We start from the raw sequence: 24180 nt of genomic DNA, 5'->3' as shown, positions 1-24180 counted from the left end.
ATAGACTAGAGAGCGATTCAGAGAGTTTGGAAAGCTAGCAGGACAGTGTAATAGGCATATAAATACAGATACAGACACAGACATACAGACACACACTCACGCACGTATACACACACACGCGCGCACATAGAGCAGTATTGAAATCGAAGCAATAGTTGTGGACATGAGTGTTTAGAGAGAGAGTGTGATAGGGGGGATAGTTAGAGAGGGGATTTGGGGGCTTTAGTAAGCTACATCTAAGACTAATAAATCTAGATATATCAACTAAACGAATACACTACTGATATTTACCGTGTCAGAGTCTCATGGATTTTTGGTCTAACTTTTTAGCAATTTTTTTTTTTTAATTTTTTTCTTTTGAGTGTGACAGCAATCTTGTGTTTTGCACTAGGAATTGGGAACATTTTGAGTTTCATTTCCGATTTGGTTTTTAAAAATTTTGAGGTTTTGGATTGATGCGAATGCGAATTAATTTTGGCTTGGGAACACGGACAGGTTTCTATTTTATTTAAATTTTTAGTACTTCTGGTTGTTGTTTGTTGTCAATGTGGCATGAAGTGGTACGTACTGGGGCTACATAAACCGCCTGCTGCCGCTAAAGAGCTGCTCATCGCGTACCCCATGTATATTACAGCATTTGGCACTAACATTTTGTATATACATATACATATGTGTTCATATCGACAGAGACTTAGGTTTAGGCTTAGCTTACAGTTAAGATACGCTAAAGAGTTTAGACTTAGCTAGATCTAGTAAATGTATATATACATATATATATTTTTTTGTATTATGCAAACTTTTTACACGAGTATTATCTATCGGAAACACGTTAACCACATGCTATTCATATGAACCAGGCATACGACATTATGTAAACTTGTTGGGAATTATGCATTTCGGATAGCGTTGAAACATTATTCACAAAGACAATGATATCAGATCAGCCTATTTTGCTAGTGTTGTGAAATTCAGTTACAGTTTATGCAAGCAGAATCCCAGATATCAAATCAACAAACTTCTTATGAAGTAGATTTTTGAACTGGAGTATAGAAAGCTTTATGCTGTGAATTATTTATATGCTATATTTCCAGTGTTGTAAGCCACACGAAAATTACGTATAGATAACATTTTGAATTCCATATTCAATATGGGATAATCATATTTTTATATTTTATAAATTTCCTTTGCATTATTTTACTTGAACTCAATAAGTATATATGACAAATTAAAGCAGGGAAATATTTTTCGAAAACTGTAGATTATCACAAGTAATAAAAATGCAATTAATTACTTTAAACAATTTATGCACATTGACAATGGCAAAGGCTGTTCATATGTGATTTAAGTTGATTGGAAATAAAATTTCTTGTTACTGCGCTTTCAAATATTGTCTTATTAATGTTTCAGGGTATATCCAACATGATAAACCTCACAATGTCATATTACTTTAAAGCACATTGAAAACAGATGTAAACATCGTTAGTACAATGCACATTCCAATGGTATAGGTAAATGTTTAAACGTTCAGACCTAAACACAAATGAGAAGTGAAAAATTAAAAAACAAGAGAAATAAGCAAACAACCCGCTCGACTAGTCGACGTCAACTTGATACATGCAGGCACCTCGCTAATAACTCGTAGCTATTAAGTACAATTGAATATCTGATGGATTGTGGCTGCGTACTAGGCCCGGGCCAATTTCGAGCAGCATTTTTGTAGGCCAATTGTACTAGTTGCTAAGTAATTACAATTAACACATACAACATTGAATGCACACGTTGTTTATAAATATGTAATATATATATAATGATATATAAATACATAAGTCATATGTACAATATGAATTATTTAGTTATTGTCACGCGTCAAAACTGATGCTGAAAGAGTGAACAAATGCTCGAGCGAAGCAATGGAACGTTTGCAACAGAAACAATCTTACAGCTACTATGTTATATAGATATCAAAAGATACGAATTCCAGATGTGAACAGGTATTCCACTCATAGATACAAACGAGTGTCTTCGTCAGCACTAAGCTGCACACAACATTCTAGGAATGTCTATCGAATACAATTTATCAAATATTTAGATACATATATATAGTTTAATATATAACGCATATGTATATAGTATATAAATGTAACTCCAAACTGACATTGAACAACATAAAATATTTTCGTAACTTGGTTTCATTTTTTTTTTGTTTATTTTTAATTTTCTGTAGCAAAATTATATAAAGAAATGACTAAGCGGAAAATAATATGGTATATAGACAAGTAAATTGCAATTTAATGAGGCAGCACAACTCAATATATTGGCATTGAAACTTTAGCAGCAAATTTAAGATTTAATAATGAATTAACATTAACTAAAGAGGAGAGGAAAAGGGAAAACAAAAACTCAAATATTAATGAAAATTTACTAAAATATCAAATTGATATTATTAAGATATCATCGAAAATATATTGGGTGAGAGCAAAGTGTAATTGAGATAGAAGTAAGAGAACCTTGACAATATCAGCTAGCGAATAATATATTTGACAGACAATTTTCAGATGAATAAAATTAATCCTTGAGAAAACTAGAAATATTTCTTATACATTTTGTCAAACTTGTACAAAATTTTGTCTCTATCTCTTAGATTGAATTGATATCAAAGTCACATTATCTATATTGGAAGTTATTAACTCTAATGCAGTTTCCTTTAGGTTAAGGCTTTTGTGCGCATTTTCTATTTTCAATTTTCCCACAAGCTCGCAATATCCGCTGACAATTAAGTGTGCCTCATGTGTGAATAAGAAAAAAGAGAACTAGTAAAAGAATTTTAACACTTTGTACCTGTGGAAAACCTTGATACCGAAACGGCACGGCCCGCACTGGCTCTGGCTAGTTTGCTTTGATTTGCTTTGCCTTACTTTGATTTGCTTTGTTTCGGTTTAGTTTAAGCTTTGGCTTTAGTTTGAGTTTCGAGTTTGTCTTGGTCTTGGGCTGTGGGCCATTGCCGTGGCAACGCGGCCCCATACATATTTATGTTCATGCCCCAGCCCAACCCAGCCCAGTCCAATCCAGTCGGCTCTGTGCCTAATACATAATAAATCAATGCAAGCACGTCCGGTGCCGCAGCCGGAGACGTGGAATACGTGCCCCCTTCTGATATGCCACGAAGAACTTGGTAGGGTACACACAGGGCGGCATAGGGCTGGGTGCAAAGAGCTCGCACAGCTGTAAATTGACGAACGCGAAGAGACGACGCGACGCTCAGTCTGGTCGAGCTACTAGCCCCTGGTAATTCGATAAGTGGCCTCAAGGTCAGGCATTAAAAACTAACCAGCGCAAAAGCCAAGTCAACAAAGACGAACAAACAGAAACAAACAAAGCGAACGAACATAAAAAGGAACACAACAACAACAATAAACAATTGGCAAATACATAAATATACAGAGAAAGAGAGAGAGTAAAGAGAGTAAAGAGTAAGGTGTAAGTAACTTTTTGCTAGCAAGTCAAACATCCAATTAGAAGGAACACAGAATATACACAGACTTTAAAGGAACTGAGTACAACGTTTAATTTATTTTTATTTTTTAATATCCTTGCAGTGGGCACTTTGACAACTTTTAGATAATACTGACTGAGGTAAGTTTTACAATTGGAAAGCCATAGAAACTATTTGATTAGGCTTCTTTATATCTGAAGATTATTATAGATTTATTCAGCCTAAGCAGCTTATCCTAAAATGCAGAACTATGCATAACGGAGCAATATGTAAAAAATCCTATGAAGTACCTCAGGAACTATCGAATAAACTTTATTCATATCAGACACATTTGTTCTAATCAAAATTAAAGAGAATTGTTTTTTTTTTTTTTTTTTTTGTATTTTTGGTAACAATTTAATTTTTCAGGTGAGTTACAACTAATATTCGGATTTCATGAAATTTATTTATTTCCCCACATATATGATACTATTTAATGCTGCACGGCTGCTTCACATATGAATATTTGAATACATCCAGCTTTAAAAAATAACTGTCCATCTTCTGCAAGGGTATTCGAGACTTCGGTAGTCCGAAGGCAACATTTTTTCTTTTTTAAGGAATTAAGTAAATTATATATAGTATAAGTAGTTGGTATAATGTAATTGCTTTTGTTTTTAAATGTAAGCGTTATGGGTGGGGAGCTTTGTACGTTTTGGGGAAGTGGGAGCTCTTTGATTTGGGGTATTTAGGATGGGGTTTGGCGGGATTTTAGGCACACATTATTAAATTTGATTCATTTTCTGTGATTCTCTTTTGGCTTGTGCAAAACACAATGTGACAAACTCAAACGAACTTACCATCGTGTAGTGGATCTATGGTGTGTATCATTAGCTGTAATAGGCCATGACGGAATTTTGCACCGGTCTGTGTACTACCAGCGGTCCCACCACTGCTATTACCTGTAGCGCCCGCATTGCTCGATCCGGCTGGACCCGAGCGGGTCTCGCTGGCCGCCCGGGATGTCACCGAACCGCCCGGCTGTGTGGCCATTGACGTTTCCGATGAGTTGGCCGCATTACCCTGAAGTGAAGGAAGAACGATGGAACGGGTGGTATGGTTACGGTTATGGTTACGTTTACGGTTACGGTTACGTTTGCGTTAACAGTTAACGGTTATTTGGTTACGTTTAGGCATTGTGTTGAGAGATTTCAGCATTGAAATGTTTTTTTCAATTGTATTTTCAATTTAATTAATTTTTGTTTTTGATTTTTTTTGTTTTTTGTTTTTGTTTTTGTTTTTTTTTTTTTAAGAGCAATGCGATTGGTTTTTATTTTGTCAATATTATTTTGATGGTAAGCATTGTTGTTGTTGTTGAGAAAAAGGTGAAAAGAAGAAGAAGAAAAGTTTATTATTGCAATTTGTATAAATTTACAGTTTAGTGTAGAGAGCGTTGATGTTAGATTGTTGTAGTAGCTGCTGTATGTACTTTGTTGTAATTGTTGTTGTTGTTGTTGTTGTTTTCAGCTGTTGTATTGCTTAAAGGCTAATCGAATTGTTAAGTGCAATTAAATGTAGCCAATATTTCGAAACCATAAACAACGAAAAGTTAACCAAAAACGATATCAGGAAATTAAGTTCGTGTAAAATAACCACAACACGTCAACACGTAATACACAGAAATTCAAGCAACGTGTAAGAGAGTATTTCACAGTCAAGCGGACCGACTACAGCTGGGGGATCTCTACTCTGAGCAGCTCAGGGAGTAGCCATGTACCGGGTCCGTTAGGGTCGTAGGTCTCGTCATGTCCACATCGAGAGGTTTTCTAGTGGAAACTTACAAGTCTGCTAGGCATAAGGAAAGTCTGGTTCGAGTGCAGCAAAGATGAATGCATGGCAAGAGTGCGAACACTTTTAAGGAAAGTTTCAATTGATGTTTATGTACAACAGGAATTGGATAGCTTGGGTGCATACAGCTGGATGCATCGGGTGTGAAACAGCAGGCTCAGAGGCCATTGGCCAAGTACCACAGTGGGTTGTGTGGCTTCGCATTCCACTAACTCTGGTACATATTCAGGTGGCTTGGTTTGCTAGTTCTTTCAAATCAAAAGTAAAAATAAACAATTTTTTTATACATTTAAAATAAAGTTACGGTTTTTAGTACAACTAAAATATCATACAAAAAGTTTAAAGTTTTTTTCTTTTAGATTTTGCAACTGTTTTTTAAGTATACATACAAGCTTCAGTATTCAATGACTTTTTTTTCGTATATTTTTTGGTTGATTGGAAAAAAATTTACATATGTACTTTTTTTTTTGTATTTATCAAAGCGCAGTGGGAAGTTTTGTTGTATTTCATTTTGCCTTCACTATAATCAAAAAAGTAAACACAGAAACTCAAATGAAACATTAGACGTTGTTTTTGTTTGTTTGAAATATAATTCAAATAAAGGAAACGAAAAACTTGAAGTTCACACTCAAGACTGGCCAAAGAAAGCGCTAGAAGTGCGAGAGCAAGAAATATTAGAAAAATTATAATCAAAATTATCGCTAGCTAAATATACATATGAAAATGTTGAATGACTAATATAGTTAGTATATAGCTATCGGGTGATAATTAGTTAAAATATACATAGTAGATACATGTCAAGTACGTATAAGAAAATTCTTTATAAATACATATATTACAGGTACTATATACAAAACAAGTGTGAGTAAGTATTGGTGTGTGTGCGTGTGACTGATATGTAAAGTGTTGTGCATACGTTTATAGAACACGTCTATCCAGATCGTATTCCATTCATAAAATCGACGGGCACGTGTGATAATTTCTTGAAGTATTCACGGAACAGGTTTATACCGATCGTATTTCATTCATAAAAACCAAGCGGGGATTATAGGAATCTTATATACTATAGATAGTACATAGGGAATACTAAGCCCGTTTGTATTCCATTCAAATTGAAAAGCTCAAGATTCTAGTAATAATATAACAATCGATATATTATATATACATATATAAACAAGTGAAATGTAATAAATACAAATTATTCCCAATATTCCATAATTATAAAAAGTTTCGATAATTCTTTATACTATTCTTACAATATCTATATCCTCATACGGTTTAGCATGATCATAAGTCATATTATCTTATTAACTGAATAATAGATAAAATTACTTGTTTTATTATTCTGGTAAGAATCTTATAAGCTCTTTAGCAATCTGCGATCAGAAAATTCTTGTTAAATGCCAGATCAAAAAAGACATGTATTTGCTAAACTATTCTCGAATGTATATATTCATATACAAATAATTTGTTCTCTCTTTATATGATTATAAATATATATACACATTTTTTGCAGAAGAATATGATAATAAAATTTATGCATAGATGTTATAATCATGTTGTCTTGAGCGATTCACGATTAAGAAATTCTTACCGAAGCAGATACTTATATAAAGTCTGAGAGTAATTCGCGATTAGAAAATTCTTGTTCAAGACTCAAGACTTGCTCTCTATTCAGCTATCTGGTATGGTATAGTATGCGTTTGTTTAACCCACACGTTTGTGCAGATGAAATTCCAGCTTAAAGAAACTTCAATCTCTGAACTGTCTGAACTTCTATTTGTAGACTACAGAAGTGCTTTGATATAAATATATAATGAAAAGAGTATTTGTTTGCAGCATGTCCAGCCACAACGCAGCCCATTCATAATAAGTGGAGCAAACATATGCACATATATATATATGTATTTCTTATATAACACCGACTGTGCTTCGCAGAACTGGGTCTGTGTAGGGCAATTCAAGATCAACAAAAACTAGCCTCCAACTAACTAGCCTCTGGCCAATTAGCGCGTTGGCTCGTGCCCAGGTGAACTACCTCAATGCTGATTGTAATGCTAATTAATGGCAAGTCATGTTGTTTTTGCCGAGCGATTGAATGAGATAGATAGATAGCCTACGACTCATACCAGCTACGATACACGAGCAAAAACGGCTCGGCAATGACTCCAACTAGACGAGGACCTATGAAGTAAACAGCTCGGCTGTGTATAAATAGTTATAGATTGAGCTAAAGCGATAGCTAACGAGTGCGTTTAAAGCAGCTCCATCGAATTAACACTTTATTTTGATAGACTTTGACAAGAAAATTGCTGGCAATTGATATCTTTCTCTCTTTGTGTTTCAAGACCTGTGAAATCATGCCAAAAGCATGTTACTACAGCAGCAAGAAAAAAGATAAACAAAAAATAAAAAATCATTAGCGCAACCCTCAGTTACTACAGGTGTTTTAATCGTATAATAAATTAAATTTAAACTCGCATGAATCACAATTTCAAAAACTGAGCTTAACTTGAAAAATTTCGCCAAAACACGTCACAAAAGCAAAGGCAAAAGCAAAAGCAAAATAAAACTAAAAACAAATCGAAGACAAAGTCGAGCCAATGATCTAAGAAATGTAAATTGCAAAATATACAATGAACCTGCTCGAATATACCAAGTATAAAAAACTCACAACACGACTCAATTTGTCACTCAACCTGTTTTCATACTAAATTCATATATATGTATCTGTGCACTTGTCACCTGTCTCTAAGGGGTAGAGCCCAAAAACCAGTTCCAAGAATTAATGCACTTATTCCAGGGATTTTGTTTACGTTCACGACGATATAGTGATACGACTAATGTATATATATAGCCAGCTGATATCGATAAAATATAAAAAAGCAAAACGACAACAAAAAGCAGCGCCATCCAAGTGCTTGTCTAACACTGAGCACAGATAACTCGCGAATCGCTGCCGTTTGAGTCAGAGAGTCTTTGTATCTGTCTCTCTCTCTCTCTCTCTCCCTCTCTCTCCCACTCTCGTACAGACACACTTCGTATGTCGCTCTCTGTCTGCTCAAGTCGGGCTTTCAGCTGGGTTGACGGGCTGGCTGCATTGATCGTTGATTTGTATTATATAGCTGGGTTATGCGCTCTGTGCACATCATTTAGTAACGAATCTGAACCCAAACGCAACGAATACATTTTCGAAACGGAACAAGAAGCGTTCGCGCGGGTTTTCTTGGACTAACAGTGAATACAACCGTGTACACATAGATACATAGCAACAATGTTTCAAAAAAGGATTATTGAACTGTTCACACTGCTCTTCTATTGGATGGTTATTACGCCAGCCATCTATCAATATTGCAAGACACAAAATTGGATACGCTGGGATCTCAACATTCCATTTCAATCGTTCTCGGATCACGCCACCTTCGCGCTCTGCCTGCTCGCTGGCTACGTGACCTTTTATCGGATTGTGATCTTCATCTATATGAAGCTGAAAGTCTGTGATGTGAAGATGTGGCATAAGCTGAAGAAGACCCAAGAGGATCCCGAATCGCAGCTCAAGGATAAGTCACACTATCAGGCCGTATCCACGGAGAACATCGATACGGTTGATGGCCCCGTCGCAGTCAAGGATCAAACGCCAAAGGTCATACGCACGATTAGTCATCCGCTGCTCGTGGAAAGCGATTTGGCACGCATACACATCAAGCACGAGACGCGGCCGCTGCGCAGCGCCACGTTGCCCCATCCGCATCTGCGGCAGCCACAGCAGCCCATCTCCAGCCCCACGCCCAGCCTGAGGTGCGCTCCGCCCGTGCCTTCGACGCCGCCCCGCACCCCTGGGCTGGCCCGCAAGCTGAGCCACGGCATCATCATGTCGCCCGACGTCCTGATGGGCACCTCCCAGCAGATCAGACCCAAGATATAATATGGAGAAGCTGGAGGAGCGAAATGTAGCTCGCATCAAGTATTAGCATTAGCCAAAGAACCAAAGACCAACCCAAGTTTAGGACAATTATTTACGTAGATGTGCGAAATCCGATTGTTTTCTTTTTCGAGTCGAGATCGACATTGTTTATTGATCAGTTATTCCGATCCTTTCAATTTGGCAATGAAAAGTTCAATCAGTTCACTAGAATGTCTAGTATATGAACTACTATGACGATATAGATAGGACAAGAGTCCCGTTCACTCAATTCAAGTCATCTAAATGACGCGAAGCAACTCTAATGTTAGCTGTTCCTGTAACAGGAATAGATCATTTAGTGAAATCTTAAAGCAATGTAAACAAATATTTTATGTTTTCTTCATATTTTAATATTAGCTAGCGAATACGAATACGAATAGTTTTTGCGAGTCATGTTTGAAAAGTAATTGCATAGATATATATTTATTACCTAGTTCTAAGTTCAGAAAGCAATTAAATTGTTGGCTGCTTATCCATTGAAATATTTATATATACATATATCGTATGTTATGTTATATAAAGAGATATACTCCATAATAAAAGAATGTTCACGATTCAAAGTTACTCAAGTAGTTATATTTTCTTATATGGTGGGGAAACAGAAATGGCTTTTACAATCGATAAGTATGGAATCATATTCCCTAATGGCTTATAAGAATTATTTTTAAGCAAAAGTGAGTACGACTAAATCTGTGACATCGATACAATAAAAATGTTTACGTCCAGCTCTTATGCTAATGGTGCCCTTGGAGTTGAACTCAACATCGAGCTGCTATTATAAAATATATTTATTAAACTAAAAATAACAAGTTACGTAAAGCAGCATTCTATACAACCACATGATTTCTTTGATGGTAATACTCCGTCTGGAACTATTATATATGCCCGTTCGAAGTGAGTATCGTTGAAGAAATTCAGTTCGTGACATTCGCTCAAAGCAAAGCAAGTGCCAAACATGTTTGAGAAAAAGTTTATAGAATTATTTATCGTTACCTTATATTGGCTGCACTTCACGGCCTACATATATAGAGTATTTACAAATAAAAACTATTTGACATTAAACTTTGGTCAGCTGGGAAAAACGTTAACGCCTGTGCTCATATTCGTATTACTGGACATTATAGTGTATGTTATATTCTATCGGCTAGTTATGTATGGCTTCAAGGAATTGGAGAAGCTTTATAAGAGAAAATTAGAAGCAGTTTATGCAAAGTATAAATCCGATACGCCGGATATTGAAGCACAGTACAAGGACAATGCGGATAAAACGAAGAAGCCGAATGTAATATCCAAGATCCGAGGTGGATTTTAATGTTTTATCGTATTCGTTAACAAAGAGTAAAAATACAAATAAAATATTTTGAAATTTTTATGTAAACAATATTTTTTACTTTCTAATATGGATTGGTTAAAATGATATATCCACGCCCACTGGGGGAGTGGCAAATTGAAAAGATACACGATTATTATTTATATTGATAGAGTAGAAATCGATAGCGGTCAAGCATTACTAAGAAGAACAAATTTTGTTTCTAAAAAGTGGAGTCAGCCGCAGTTAATAATAGCTCTTATAAATGCGTGAGCTGTGCAGCTTCGTTTCATTGAATCAGTTCGAAGTACTCGGTCAACTGCTAAGCAAGCTTCAAGGATGTTTGAGAAAACGTTCTTGGAAATATTTGTGGTACACGCCTATTGGTTTAATTTTACGCCCTTTATGTATTGGATATTTAGGGAAAAGAATTGGATATATTATGATGGATTGAATCTGGATAACACAATCGTTGCTGTGTTTGTCTTCGTCATATTGGACATTCTGCTATTTCCAGCAGCCGCAGAAAGCAATCATTAGTCATTGCTTTGAGGGCATCAACCATAAACTGAGTAAACGCATTTTACTCAAGCTGAAGGAAAGAAATTTAAATGGCTCCACGCATTTAGTTGTCTAAAGGGGACCGAGTGCAGCTCACGGGTGACGCTGAGCAAGATCGAAGTGAAAAACCAAAAATGATACAGAAAAGAATTGTGGAGATCTTCATCTTCGTTCTGTACTGGTTTGTCTTATCGCCCATGATAGTAGTGCAGTGCGTTGAGTGGGGATGGGTCAAATGGGATGACAACGAAATCTTTTCATCGATTAAGGATGCTTGTGCCCTGGCGCTGGGACTGGCCGCCTGTTATCTGGTCGTCTACATAATTATCGTGCTCATTTATCTGAAGCTCAAGACCTACTCAATGAAAATGTGGGTCACTCATAATCCCGCAATAGCGAATATGATCAATCACGAGCGACAATATAACGATACAAATGTTCCGGCAATGACGGAGCTGGAGCCGATGAACACTCCTGTAACAGTGGAGCTGGAAAATGGGGACACTTGTGGCGATGGGGGTAGTCATGGGAGAACGCCGCCTCCGCCCTATGAACAGAGCATCAATCCTGTTTAAACTTGTATTATTTTATATTTTATCCGAATTATTAATATATAATTCAAATATGTTTGAACTTATTTAAAATGCAGTGTTCAAGTTAAAGGATATACGAGGCTCTGGAAATAAAATTGTTCATCATAAGAAATATTTATTTTTGTATAGTAATCAACTCGCTCGATGGTTCGTAATCAGCATGAATAAATAATCTTGCTCAACTCATCGACCATAGCTAGACCTTATTGTAGATTTATCGCGAATGCGTATCGACCGACCCACATTGCCTATATACACGATATAGAAGCTGTTACGATACACTCGGATCAATCGTATAACTGAGGACAAGTTGTTCGGGCGCTCGTTGCAAAAATGTTTGGCAAGCAAATTGTGGAAGTGTGTGCAATAGTCGCCTATTGGGTGCTGTTTGTGCCTCTACTTCTGGTCTGGTTCAAGATCGATGTCAAGGATGACCCGTTCAATTACTTCTTTAAGCATTCGGACCAAATCTTATACCTAATCGTGGGCTATCTGGTCCTCTATCGCATCATCCGAGCCGAGGTGGACTTGCAGCTCAAAGAGGGCGAATGCTACAAGGAACTGGACACCGTCGATGGACCGCCAGCTACATACTCCAAAAGCTCAAAACGTAAAGCATCGGTACCACCACAAGCCAGCGAGCTCAACGGACCGAAATCGAAACACACTTTGGATTACCTTGATGAATCAGTACTCTGTTCCAACTACCTATCCCTCAAAATGGCGCCACCTCACGGTCCCCCACCTCCTCCAACACAAATGATCCATCAAGCTCAAATTATCAAATAAAATGATTCCTGGTCAAGAGCTGGCGATTCTCAATCCGTTTGAATATTATTTTATATATAAAAAAAAAAAAAAAAATAAATAAATAAATAATTTACATATATTGAAACTGTTTATCTAATATTATTAAGAAGAATAATTAAAATTCATTATAAAGATATTTCTATTGAATATTTATATGCATTTCAAAGCTCTTGGTAAATTGATATTGAAAAAAAAAATAAATAAATAAAATAAATATATATCCCACATATTCCAGAGACTTGAAAAATTAAGCGAATACTTGCGCCATTTTGTTGAGGTCATTTGATGTTTAGCCATTTTACATTCTGTTCGTTTGTGTGTGATCAAAAGATTAAATTTAGATTTATGATGTGTATGTGCAGCTAATAAAGAGTCCAAAAATGTTGAGCACATGCGTGAGCGAGTGAGAGAAATCAAGCTAGAATCCAGAATCAAGTTCAGATCATATTTCAGGTTCATGCTGTGCGAGTGTGTGTGTGTGTGTGCACAGTTGCGATTGGCTGCATACAAAGTGTTTGCTGTGTGTGTGCGTGTAGGTGTGACAGCTGCTGTGTGTTTGTGTGTATGTGTAGGTGTATAAATGTGTCAGTATGGTTAAACCAGTCGTAAGAGGCATAGCAAATGAGAAAGTGTTGGAAAGAGGCAAAATAATAAGAGAAAATACTAAACGAAGCTAAGCACTAAGAAACTAAAGAATAGTTAAGAGCTATAGATAGGCTTAAATTAGAGATAGAATGGCATATATGTGGCTAGATAGTTTTCAGAATGAGATACGCTAAACGTAAGACCAAACAGTCGACCAGTGTTGGTAAATTCCTTATTAGTATGCGTCATTTGGCATGAGCCAACTTACATATTTAAGTAATGTCATGAAATTGGCTAACAGTTTCTTCACGTCTCACCTGCAGTCTCTCTGTCCCTCTCTCTCTCTCGTTCAGCCTCTTTCTCTCTGGTTGACCCTGACAGACATTGATCGCTTTCAGTTCCCGGAACTGGTTTCACGAAAATAAATAATAGCCATTTACACTCAATTTATTCTGTTTTTGAGTTAAAACTCAAAGGTGAAATTCAATTATTGTCAACTCATCATCATGATCAGCATCAGCATCAGCATCATCAGCATCAGCAAGTGGATTTCAATGCCAAGCCAAAGCTAAATAAGGTGTTAGTCATGCAGTTATCAAATGTACTGTATATATAAGACTGCAGTCTCTCGATCGTTCGCCCTTAGTCATAGTGGCTAGCAGACACCTGTTCGACTGTTTGGCCCCATTCTTGTGGGAAATGCATGGAAAGTAACTAGGCCAAAGCAAACGAGAATTCAAACGAGAAACGATAAGGCGTTTAAGTAAAGAAAAACTCATATTCCTGGCAAAGGATTTTGCAGACATTTTGCAATTTCGCTTTCTCTTGAACGACTTTTTTGATTACAAATTTTTGAGTATTCTCTTTTTTTCTTTTTTTTTTAATTTTTTCATTTGATTTTTGATTTTGCAAAAAAACTTCCCAACTACTTACTGCAGGCATAAGTTGATCTGTACTTCGGACGCGAGTCACCTTGTTTTTGGTAATCATCTTCTTGACGCAATGCTCCACCTGCACGTTCCACTTCATGAAGGTCACATAGGCAATGTATATGGTAAATAGGATGAGCGCCTCCCACCAGAAGATGCGATTGTCGCGAAAAAAATAGATCAGCACCAGCAGGCTGATGCTGTAGAATGAGCAGTCGCGGAACAGAGGCCACCAGGTCAGCGAGAGGACCGTTCGCGAGAACAGCGCACACATTCCAATGACAAACAGGATGTTGAAGACAGCCGATCCCACAATCGTACCAATGCCAACATCGTCGAACGACACGAAAACGCCAATGACACTCGTGAAGAGCTCTGGTGCACTGCCACCCGCCGCCATAAACGTTGCGCCGGCCACATCGTCCGTGATGCCGAGCTTTTCAATGATTACGTCAAGGGAAGGCACGAAGAATTCATCGCAGACAATTGCCAGCGCCACAAACATGTAAATAACTCCGATAATGTGCAGGATGACAGCGCCGTTCTCAAGCTGTTCTTTCGTGAATAGATCCTTTGGAAATAATGGCGTTTTCGTGGTGTTTGAACTGTCGGTTAGCGAGTCTGCAAACAGAAATTCGTTATAATTATTTACAAATAATTGCCTGTTGCTCTAGTTAATATCTTGGTATTATTAAAATTTACATTGGGTATGAGCACTATCCATATCATGGGCATTGTCTCTTTTATTACTCTGTAGTAATTCGTTCCTTTCTCATTGCTCTTTTGCTCTTAGAGAGAGGAATGTTTGCAATTCGAGCATCCCCAAGACTGACTTTTAAGATCAGAGACAGAGGTCGAGCTGCAAGACCACTGATAGTGGCTCTACTCGACGACGCGAAGAATACTTTTGGCTTTAGTTTTTCAAGTTTTTCAATGCGAGAGACAATTAAATTTATTTTTGTTAACCTAGCTCACGCAAAAAAATATCAAAAACTATTTTTCAGCTCACTAACGGAACATCGTATAATATCCAGCGATCTATCGCAAAAATTGATGTTCATCAATAATACGGATGGTGTTATCGATGTTTAGTAAACAGCAAGTGCAAGCATTTTCAGCTACGTTAATTATCAATGGCATCAGATCTGATTTGGGCCTATTAGATTTTTTACACTCCCATTATTATTGTTCATATCATAACTATCGTTATCACTCACAGTTTTAAAATATCTATCAACTATTTTATATTTGTTATTAGGCCCAGGAGCCAAAAGGAAATATTAGAAAATATTCTGAAGCGTAGGTACCAGGAAAATTGAATAATTTTAAGATGTTTTACAGCTATTTCATTGAAAGAACGAGTTGTCGTCAGTTAATTTTTTAGCCTATTGTTTACAAATAATACAAATAAATAATAATAATACAAATAATTCATGGACTTTCAGAAAGTCGGCAAACCCAATTTTACGAATAAGTTAAGAACTAAAAAAATCAACTTAGAATAACTAGAATGCCTGAAAGCTTGCTAAATAAATATTCAGCGAACGTGCCGAATTTGTCATTGCAAATTGTTGAGGAAGTCTGACCTTTAGTAAGCACAGAAAAAACGCTCCCAAGACACTTAGACGCAACATTATAGAAACATAAATACCCATATTACAATTACACATAGATATATCTAGGCACCTTGCGCATCAGGTGAGTAGAGCTACGGTTACTACTATTCCCCAATTACACATCCACAATTAAGTAGCACGACCTTTTGCTGGATGACAAAACAAAACAGAAGATAAACGCGTGCAAATCGTTGCTAAAACGCTTCGTAGTCGGCACCTTTTGAGAAGCGCGCGATTTGCCGTGGCAATTAACCGCAAAATTATGCAGCACATTTTGCAACAATTAGCAAATCGCGACTACAATTGCAACAGCAACAAATGCAACTTCTCAATTGGAGTCGATAATGGCAAATGTTAATGTTTATCATTAATTTGCGGTATTTTTGCAGTTTTATTTATTTATTATTTTTTTTTTTGTATGAGCAATCGTTTTGGCGCGTGTGCTAAGCAAATAATCGGCGCGTTTTTAATCGCCTGGAGCAAAAAAAAAAAAAAAAAAACTGATTCTTGACTGATTCATGTCATTTCACACACCCAGCACTTATTAGCTGTAGATGAAAGGGTATAATAAGTGGTGCTTGCATATGTAATGTATATACATTGCCTTAAATATGCTGAGTATAGTTGGGCTCGTGCGGAAAATGATTTGTTTGAGATTCTATTCATTAGAGATCTGTACAAATATCTTGGATTGACATGAATAATTGAGAGTTTAGATATAATATGGCATATATTCATTTCGTATGTAAGTATATATTTATTTTATATATTGTATTAAATATATATTCCATTCCATTTTCATCTATTCAATTATTTTAACATATCAATTTAACCTTATCTAAATGCAAAGTGGCTTTATCTTGCTGATTGCAGGGTATCGATCGGTCTATATAAATAGTTGGCTATCGTCTAAGTCATTGTTCTTTGCCTGGTTTGTCACTTGGACTGCACAACACAAAAAACAAAACAAAAAACTCTCGCTTTTTCATAATACCGCCTGAAGTTTTATTATTCTTATTTGAATAAGAGTAATTCGCTTATCAAAGCGAGGGTCGATTATGTGGTGGCATTGTTTCATCGTATTTATACTTTGTTCTTGGTTTAAAATTGAGTCGGCTCGTCACCTCATTGTTGACTCACTGTGGCAGTTGGGCCTCGGTCAACCAAGAGCTCGAGTCGTGCTAGATATAAAACCGGTTTCTCGGTTTCTGCTGAGAGTCGGACTCACTGTGATTTGCATGCAGCTAACGGGGTGTACACACCCAACCAACCAACCCACCCACCCACACTCACACACACAAGTGCACAGTGGTTAACCCAGCTTTCAGAAGGTGTTGCAGGCAGCCATCGCCTCATTCCCGACCCGCCCCCAAATCAGTTTCAAATAACACTCAACTGAGGAACGTGCGCTATTATTCAATGCTTCAAATGAATCACCTGCCAAATGCTTAATGAATGACGATTGCAGCATTTGCTGTAGATCTGTATGATTCGCATGGGTCTGTTACCGTTCGACTATTAGCTTTAACGGGACTTTACTCAACGAAATTCTCGCTAATCGCCTTTTTACATATATATTGAAAATTGGGATTGGAAAAACTATATCAACAGGTTTTAAAGTTATTAATCATCAAATCCGATAATTATGCTCGACTTAGATCACTTCTAGGGTATTTGGTAGTCCATCAAAGAACAGAGTTGCGCATGCTTACTTGTTTTTACTCCACAGGTAAGATAATTTGTATTTTGTTTGGATGTGGGCGTGAAATCGACTCGACTACAGTTAGCTACGGGGGACAACGCTTTGAATATCAAACCAGATCATCGAGAAATTATGTGTTCATAATATGCAAATACGATTACATTTATGACTAAGTGTAAAGCTAGGCTGACTGACGGAAGACTGGCAAGATAATAGGGAAGTGATCGAAGTGACGGTAGACCTAGGCTCAGGAGCTCGAAGGCAAGTTCCACTATATATATAACTTTAATTAATATCTTTAAATAGATATACAAATTTATAATATAGACTATAGAGGAAATATGATGTGATATGTATATTTCTAGAAAGCGAGGAAGTAAATATGAAAGCCGTCAATAGTAAATATTAAAAAATGAACGATAAGTTGAATATTTCAGCGTAAGACTGGAGACTGTATCGTACATCTTTATCATTCAATTTGGTTCTATAACTATCAAATTTGATTTTGATATATGATTAAAAATATTTTATTTAGGAATTCGTATTTTTATATAAGCTATATTTAGACTAATTATTACTTTTTCTTTACCATCAAACTTTTTGAATTAAGGAACTAAAGCAAAATTAGAAGCCTATTGAAAGATTCACTGAGCTTATCATTTGAGAATAAGATGATACGTTTTGTAATACATACATCGCTCTATAGAGACTGTAGAGAGAGCGAGCAGGAAGCGCCTATAAATAGAATCGTTGATAAAACACTAAACAAATCGTTTATCAGAGACTGTGCGAAGAGAGTTAAACAATGAGTAATAGGGAACAGTGGATGAATCTTTCATTTTCCTAAATACTTAAGATTGCGATAATTATAATTAACAAGTAATTACACAAATTATAGGTGTTGACAAAACAAACGGGGAATGTTTATCTATTGAATAAATATGTATACAATGAATAATCAAAATCTGATATACAAAAAATATCATAGTATTCAAAAAAATATATAGATCATTCCAGATCTACCAAAACAGAGTTGTCTTATATATTTTTGTATAAGGTAAGGTAAGTAAATGTAAGCTGAAATTAATATATATCTGGGCGTTACGTAGCTCTTACGAAAAATCAGAATACCCGCTTTGAGTGTGTTTCGAATATTTGCAACTTCGAAGTGCCTGAACGTCTCGAGTTGAGCAACAAATTTAGCAAAAACTTCTGATGCTTGTTTATTTGGAACTTGTTTATTTTGCTGTTAATTGCTTTTGTTCTCCTTTTGTTAGCTCACATTTGGCGGCATGTGGGCGCGTGCCGGATTCTCTGTCTACCTCTCTGTCTGCCATGAATTGGCGGACAATTGCTGGAAACCAGTTTCAAGTGCCGAAATGCCACAATCTCAATTTGCCTAACTGCATGCAATCGAATTGATCATCAGCTCAGAAATCTTCTAGAGCAAACAGTGCACACCCACACACAGACACAGCGACAGATAAAGATTGAGAGAGAGAGCGAGAGAGACAAAGAGAGATATTACACATTCAAGCTATGCGTCATGCGTTGACTCTCGCTAACTGGAGAACAAAAGGCGCATTCGCAATTCGCCAAAACAGTTCCAAATTGAAGCTCGAGTCGCTCAGATGGCAGCAGCAACCGCATCAGCAACATCAGCAATTCCAAAGCTGTACGTCAGCCGTGCCACAATTCAGCTGAGGCAGCCAGTAGCCAAGGCGCCTCCTCTCACCTACGAGTGGCGCACTCAGGTCACGGGTCAGGCGCAGGAGGCGCCAGTGGAGTGCATTAAGAGCAGCTCAACTGCTGCAGCAGCAGGAGCAGCAGCGACTGGAGTCGCAGCAGCAGCTGCAGCAGCAGCCACGCCCACTTATACACCTCCACGCATACAAGGGAACGAGGCGCAACGCAAGCAACTGCCACAAACCCTGAGCAACTTTTTCGCAGCGGAACGCTACGACAGCGCCTGGAATCGGCTGACTAAGTGAGAGGAAAGAGTCAGCATATACATATATGTATATGTTAATATATATATAAAAGTATATATCAAATTATGTGTGCCAATGTGAAGAATTTGTTACTAAAGTACGCCCTAATGTGTAAATAAGATTATTTTTATGAAATAAAAGAAACTTAGTTTTAACAAAAGTTTTTAAATTGTTATCTTAAAATATTTAATCTAAATAAATATATTTTTATAATATATATAATTTTTTTTAACTATGAACACAGCTTTGGTTATTTGTATATATATGCATATACATATTTATATTTATAAAATTAGCTACTGCTCAAACGGCTTGATTATAGGCTACATTACTGATCAAAGAATTTACCTTTTATTTTAAATAATTAAAAACATTCATTTGTCTACAAGTATATATAGACATATATATATATATGCTATGCGTGTCATAATTATCTGCTTTGTACAATAATTGACATTCAAAATGCGTTAAAGCACGTAGTTGGCATATGAGCGTATTAATACCCCGTTGCTAAAAGCGAGGCATGATGAGGTGTCTTGAAGAGACCTACATAGAGTTGTATGGGTTAGGCCCAAGAATATATATGGATTGGAGAAGCTACATATATAAACGCATATTTATATGTCTCTCTCACTCTCCCTATCTCTCTCTCTCTCTCTCTCTCTCTCTCTCTCCTTTCTCTCTCTCTCTCACTCAGTGATTCACACTTTACATGGTTTAGATTAAAAATTTACAATATTTAATTTTACGATTTCATTCTAAGCTGTTTTCATAGTATCTACAATATAAACTTATTTCATTTGTGCATATCTAAGAAGGTCAACGCTGTGTTAATACCCTAAGGCGAAGCAACATATGTGCACGGGGTATATTGATTTTGTAACCGACAAATGTTAGCAGGTCTATAGCTACATAGGTAAGTATAGATACTCGATGAATTTTATGAAATCAGTTAATTAAGAAATTCCTAATTTAATATTGATATATTCATATATATCGTATTATAATCAAAATCAGACTAGTTCATTTTAAAAGTAGGCATAATTACACTTTTAATTGGTTACTCTATATATTAAGAAAGACTGGGGACGAGTAAATGGAAATAAAATAAAGGAAATTAATGTGGAAGCAGTATGATAGATTTTATTTCGACATGGAATTGCTTAGTCGTGAACTCCCAACTGAACTAAACTTTGTTGGCGTTTAGCTCCACGTTTAGCTAATTTATGAATCAAGAGAAGGTTTATAAATTATCGCATTAACACGCTGCGAGCATGTAGGAAAACAAGTATCTTCCATTGACTAAAATCATTGAGAGCTGGGATTGATTGACATGCATATATGTATATATGTAACCATATAACTCTGTTGTGTTCTCTTATAAGTGCGAAATGAATTTGTTTCAATGGGTTAAGTTCGGCTGAAATATTTGCTGCCAGATAAGAAAATCAAAAGTCAGCTCATATACAGGCAGCAAAAAATGAAAGAGTTCGCTTTTTCGGTTTATCTACTTCTTGTTTTTCTTTTTCTTTTCTTTTTTCGTTTTTGCTCTTTTCTGCGACGTCATCAATGTGCATAAATCACGGCTGAACAAACGCACAAAATTACGCGAAGCCGACGCCATTGGACCGGAAGTTCATTATGGGTAGGGCGGAAGATTGGTGCAAAGCAAAGGCTAAGCGAACATACAACTGTCTGTGTATACTTGTGTGTGTGTGTGTGTGTGTGTGTGATAGAGGGTGTGTGTGGTCACATGGTTTCACGCTTTGTGAAGCAGCTGCTAATTTATCAGGAGAGACAGCGCGCTTTGGCACGGCGGCAAGTTTCAAGGTAAGCAGCGCCTGGCGAATCGATTAGCCCAGCGAGTGTGGAATGGGGCAGGTGGAACGAAATGGAAGCGGAACTTGCGCTGCACATGCAAATTGAGAGCGTTTGGGGAGTATGCTATGTGGGTTGCCCACACCGCCACGCCCAGCCCCTACCACGCCGCCAGGGTTGTCAAGTGTGCTTGCTGCTGTTGAATCAATGCAGCAAAAACTGTGGCAACTGCCAATCTGGCAACGTTGCACGAGTGCCACTTAAGCCTAGCCACATCAACTTTATGAGTTGGCAGTTACGACAGAACGAAAGAGCTCTGACAAAGGTTAGCTCAGGACCACCTGCAAAATGCGAATAGCAAGGGAGCGACCTATCGTGCCCTAGTTGGGAATGCCCAGCTACGAGATGCCCTGAAGCCATGCAGAGGTCTGCTATTTCCATCATTTTATATCTATTTATCGACTCTAGGTGTATTACCTTTTATTAACAAATTGAATTCAAATATGTCTATATGGAATAGTTAATGTTCCTACTCTGCTTTATAATCAGTGCAATCAATTGATATCTCCAGCTTTGATCGATGTCAAGTAGTCAATGAAATAGTAAATATCTATAATAGGCAAATATGTATATATGGAAAATCTCATGTGTAAGCAAACTTTAGCTTTTATCGATGTCAAGCTGTTATTGAAATATTGAAATAGTAACTATCGATGGTTATCGAAAATAGAAAATAGATTTTCAAATATGGAATTGTAAATATCGATAATTATCAATAAAAGGCATTCAAATATGGAATGTTTCTAATCTGCTTTATAATCTGCGAAAGTTAAGTTTTTCAGTTCTTCAGTTTTTATTGATTCCAAGTCATACGTGAAATATTGAAACAGTAAATATCGATTATTATCGAAAAAAGGCAAAAAGGATGACTTCGCAAAAAAAATAAAATGTAAAATTAGACAAGAATATATATTTCAAGTCTCTTGACTTTGTAGTTCATGAGATAAATGGGGCTCTCAATATACATATTTCTAGATATGTATATAGAGGAAGGATATTTTCGATACTTGTGATTGCACTTGTATATGTAGATCTGTCAAGACGGCCGACAACAACTCAGCTGTCATAAATTGCCTACACTGAGTGCGGGTTGCTGTGACACTTCTCTCTGGATCAGTGGATGTGGTGTCAGCGGGTAAATATTTGCATTCAATGTGTCGAGCGTCAATGGCGATACGGACACCCACCCGATATACTCTTTTCACCGGATGAAACAAGTGTTAAGCCCTCAAGCCCACATTTTCGCAACATTTGCACGCTTTTCAACTCATTGTAAAAAGTTTTCCCACAACAACAACACTTTGTAGCTAATCAGGCTGAAGGCTTCGCTCCTTCCCACTCGGGGCCAGCTCATAAATAGTTAAGAGCTAAGCTTTCTCCATGTGGTCTAGAAAGTGCCAAAATTATGGCGAGATGGGCAAAAATCTAAAAAGGGAAAACCATGTCTCAAGAGTGCCTGGCAAGGCTCTCAAATAATTTATGGCGCGTTTGCATATTTGATTCTCCCAGCAAGCGCAAACTTTCCCCTGCATAAGTTTTCAATTTGGCTCAGTAAGTTTTCCAGCGAAAGGCATACATATTATGACTGGCCCACTTAGACAGCTCATCATTCTCAGTTTCAAGCTCGTAGTACTTATTTACTGATATTATTTTACTTTCCAATATCAATTTCATACTCGTTAAACTCATTTACTAATATTTCTAAGCAGCTATAGAATTTCGTGTTAAAACCTTTGGGAAGTCCAATTATAATCAGCAATCACTATGCCAGGTGCCCCACTCTCTGAGTCAACCTGGGTATTTTTGCTTGCCACAAAGAGTCGCTGAGTGTTCGACTATTAATTATTATTAAAGTTTTAGATTTACATTAATAAATTTTTGGGTATAAATTGTCAAATTTCTGTATTTCATAAAAATAATAATAATTACAATATTTAAAGTATAAACTACAAATATTAAATATTCATTATAGTAACTGTGTTTTTTTTTATACTGACAAACAGTTTCTAAATCGGGGAAACCATTGTACTAAAATAAATGCTAATTAGCCAGATTTTCCGCCAGCTCATCCCCCAAGTAAGGTTACTTAAAATATGATTTATATTCGAAGTGCGCCTTACTGATAATTACATAATTGTAATTACAGTCCAGCCACTTAAAAAGCGCATTTAAATTTAGCTTACGGCCAATTTATAAGTTCATAATTAAATGCACTTATGAAATAAACGCAATTCTCAGCTGAATAACAATTGTTAGTTTAGGGCCTAATTAAGGCAGATGCCATAAATAATTGCAGGCAGATTAATTAGCGCCCAATCGGGACGAATGTGCATATCAAATTGATTTCAATTAAATTGTTAAATAAACAATTTATTTCCGTTTAGTTTTGCTGTGCTGAAATTTAATTCGTGTCAGCAACCTGTTTTAGCCGAACGTTCCAAATGAATTACGTATTACAGTTAAATTCCCCCATGGCATGTGTGGGAGCGAGAGAGACAGGGAAAGATGATTGACAATACTAATGACATCTAAAAGATATATACTATATATATGACTCATCCTGTGTAGCAGCTGCAGTTTTAAGACGAATGCATTAGCCAAGACCGGAGAATAACTGGAATAACCCGTAGAGCTTGACAACTGATGATCCTGCTGACTCACATTGATGTCTAAAGACGTGACATGACAGCAAAAGTCATGTTAAAGTTGCTGTCAAATTTAACTTGCACATTCAGCTGGCAACACTGGTCAGGTGCTTATAACCGACAAAGACAAAGGCAACTTTAATGTGCCCCTATACATCTAGTAACTTTCATATTACCAATGATTATATGAAATATGTATTCGTCTTTCTTTATTAAAAGTGACTGTTAAATTCAAATATATATTAGTAAGTATTAATGTATAGAATTAGGATTTGCT

At 36.6% G+C, this 24180-nt stretch overlaps 3 protein-coding genes across 8 annotated transcripts in view; 2 read left to right on the top strand and 1 right to left on the bottom strand.

Annotated features, from left to right (window-relative positions):
* The window catches only part of LOC6578067 (sodium/potassium/calcium exchanger Nckx30C), a 42107-nt gene that overhangs the window by 7430 nt on the left and 10497 nt on the right, over positions 1–24180 (bottom strand). For 4 of the 6 annotated variants that reach the window (XM_032728553.2, XM_015165982.3, XM_015165980.3 and 1 more), the window contains exons 3-4: positions 14076–14692; positions 4333–4555 (exon numbers count right to left, since the gene is read on the bottom strand). In XM_032728553.2, the coding sequence (XP_032584444.1) occupies positions 4333–4555; positions 14076–14692 (840 nt within the window). The remainder of the gene's footprint in view (positions 1–4332; positions 4556–14075; positions 14693–24180) is intronic. The other 2 variants (XM_015165978.3, XM_015165977.3) reach the window with 1 other exon arrangement.
* LOC6578071 lies at positions 7411–10247 on the top strand. Its single transcript, XM_002003957.4, has one exon. It carries the CDS (start codon positions 8595–8597, stop codon positions 9243–9245), a length of 651 nt encoding a protein of 216 aa, XP_002003993.1. The 5' UTR covers positions 7411–8594; the 3' UTR covers positions 9246–10247.
* LOC6578068 lies at positions 18975–19540 on the top strand. Its single transcript, XM_002003954.4, has one exon. The coding sequence runs from the start codon at positions 19021–19023 to the stop codon at positions 19378–19380; it is 360 nt and encodes a 119-aa protein (XP_002003990.1). The 5' UTR covers positions 18975–19020; the 3' UTR covers positions 19381–19540.

The sequence above is a fragment of the Drosophila mojavensis genome, unplaced genomic scaffold (assembly GCF_018153725.1).
Source record: "Drosophila mojavensis isolate 15081-1352.22 unplaced genomic scaffold, ASM1815372v1 contig_49, whole genome shotgun sequence".
NCBI classification, from domain to species: domain Eukaryota; kingdom Metazoa; phylum Arthropoda; class Insecta; order Diptera; family Drosophilidae; genus Drosophila; species Drosophila mojavensis.
This window is presented reverse-complemented; position numbering and strand designations above follow the sequence as displayed.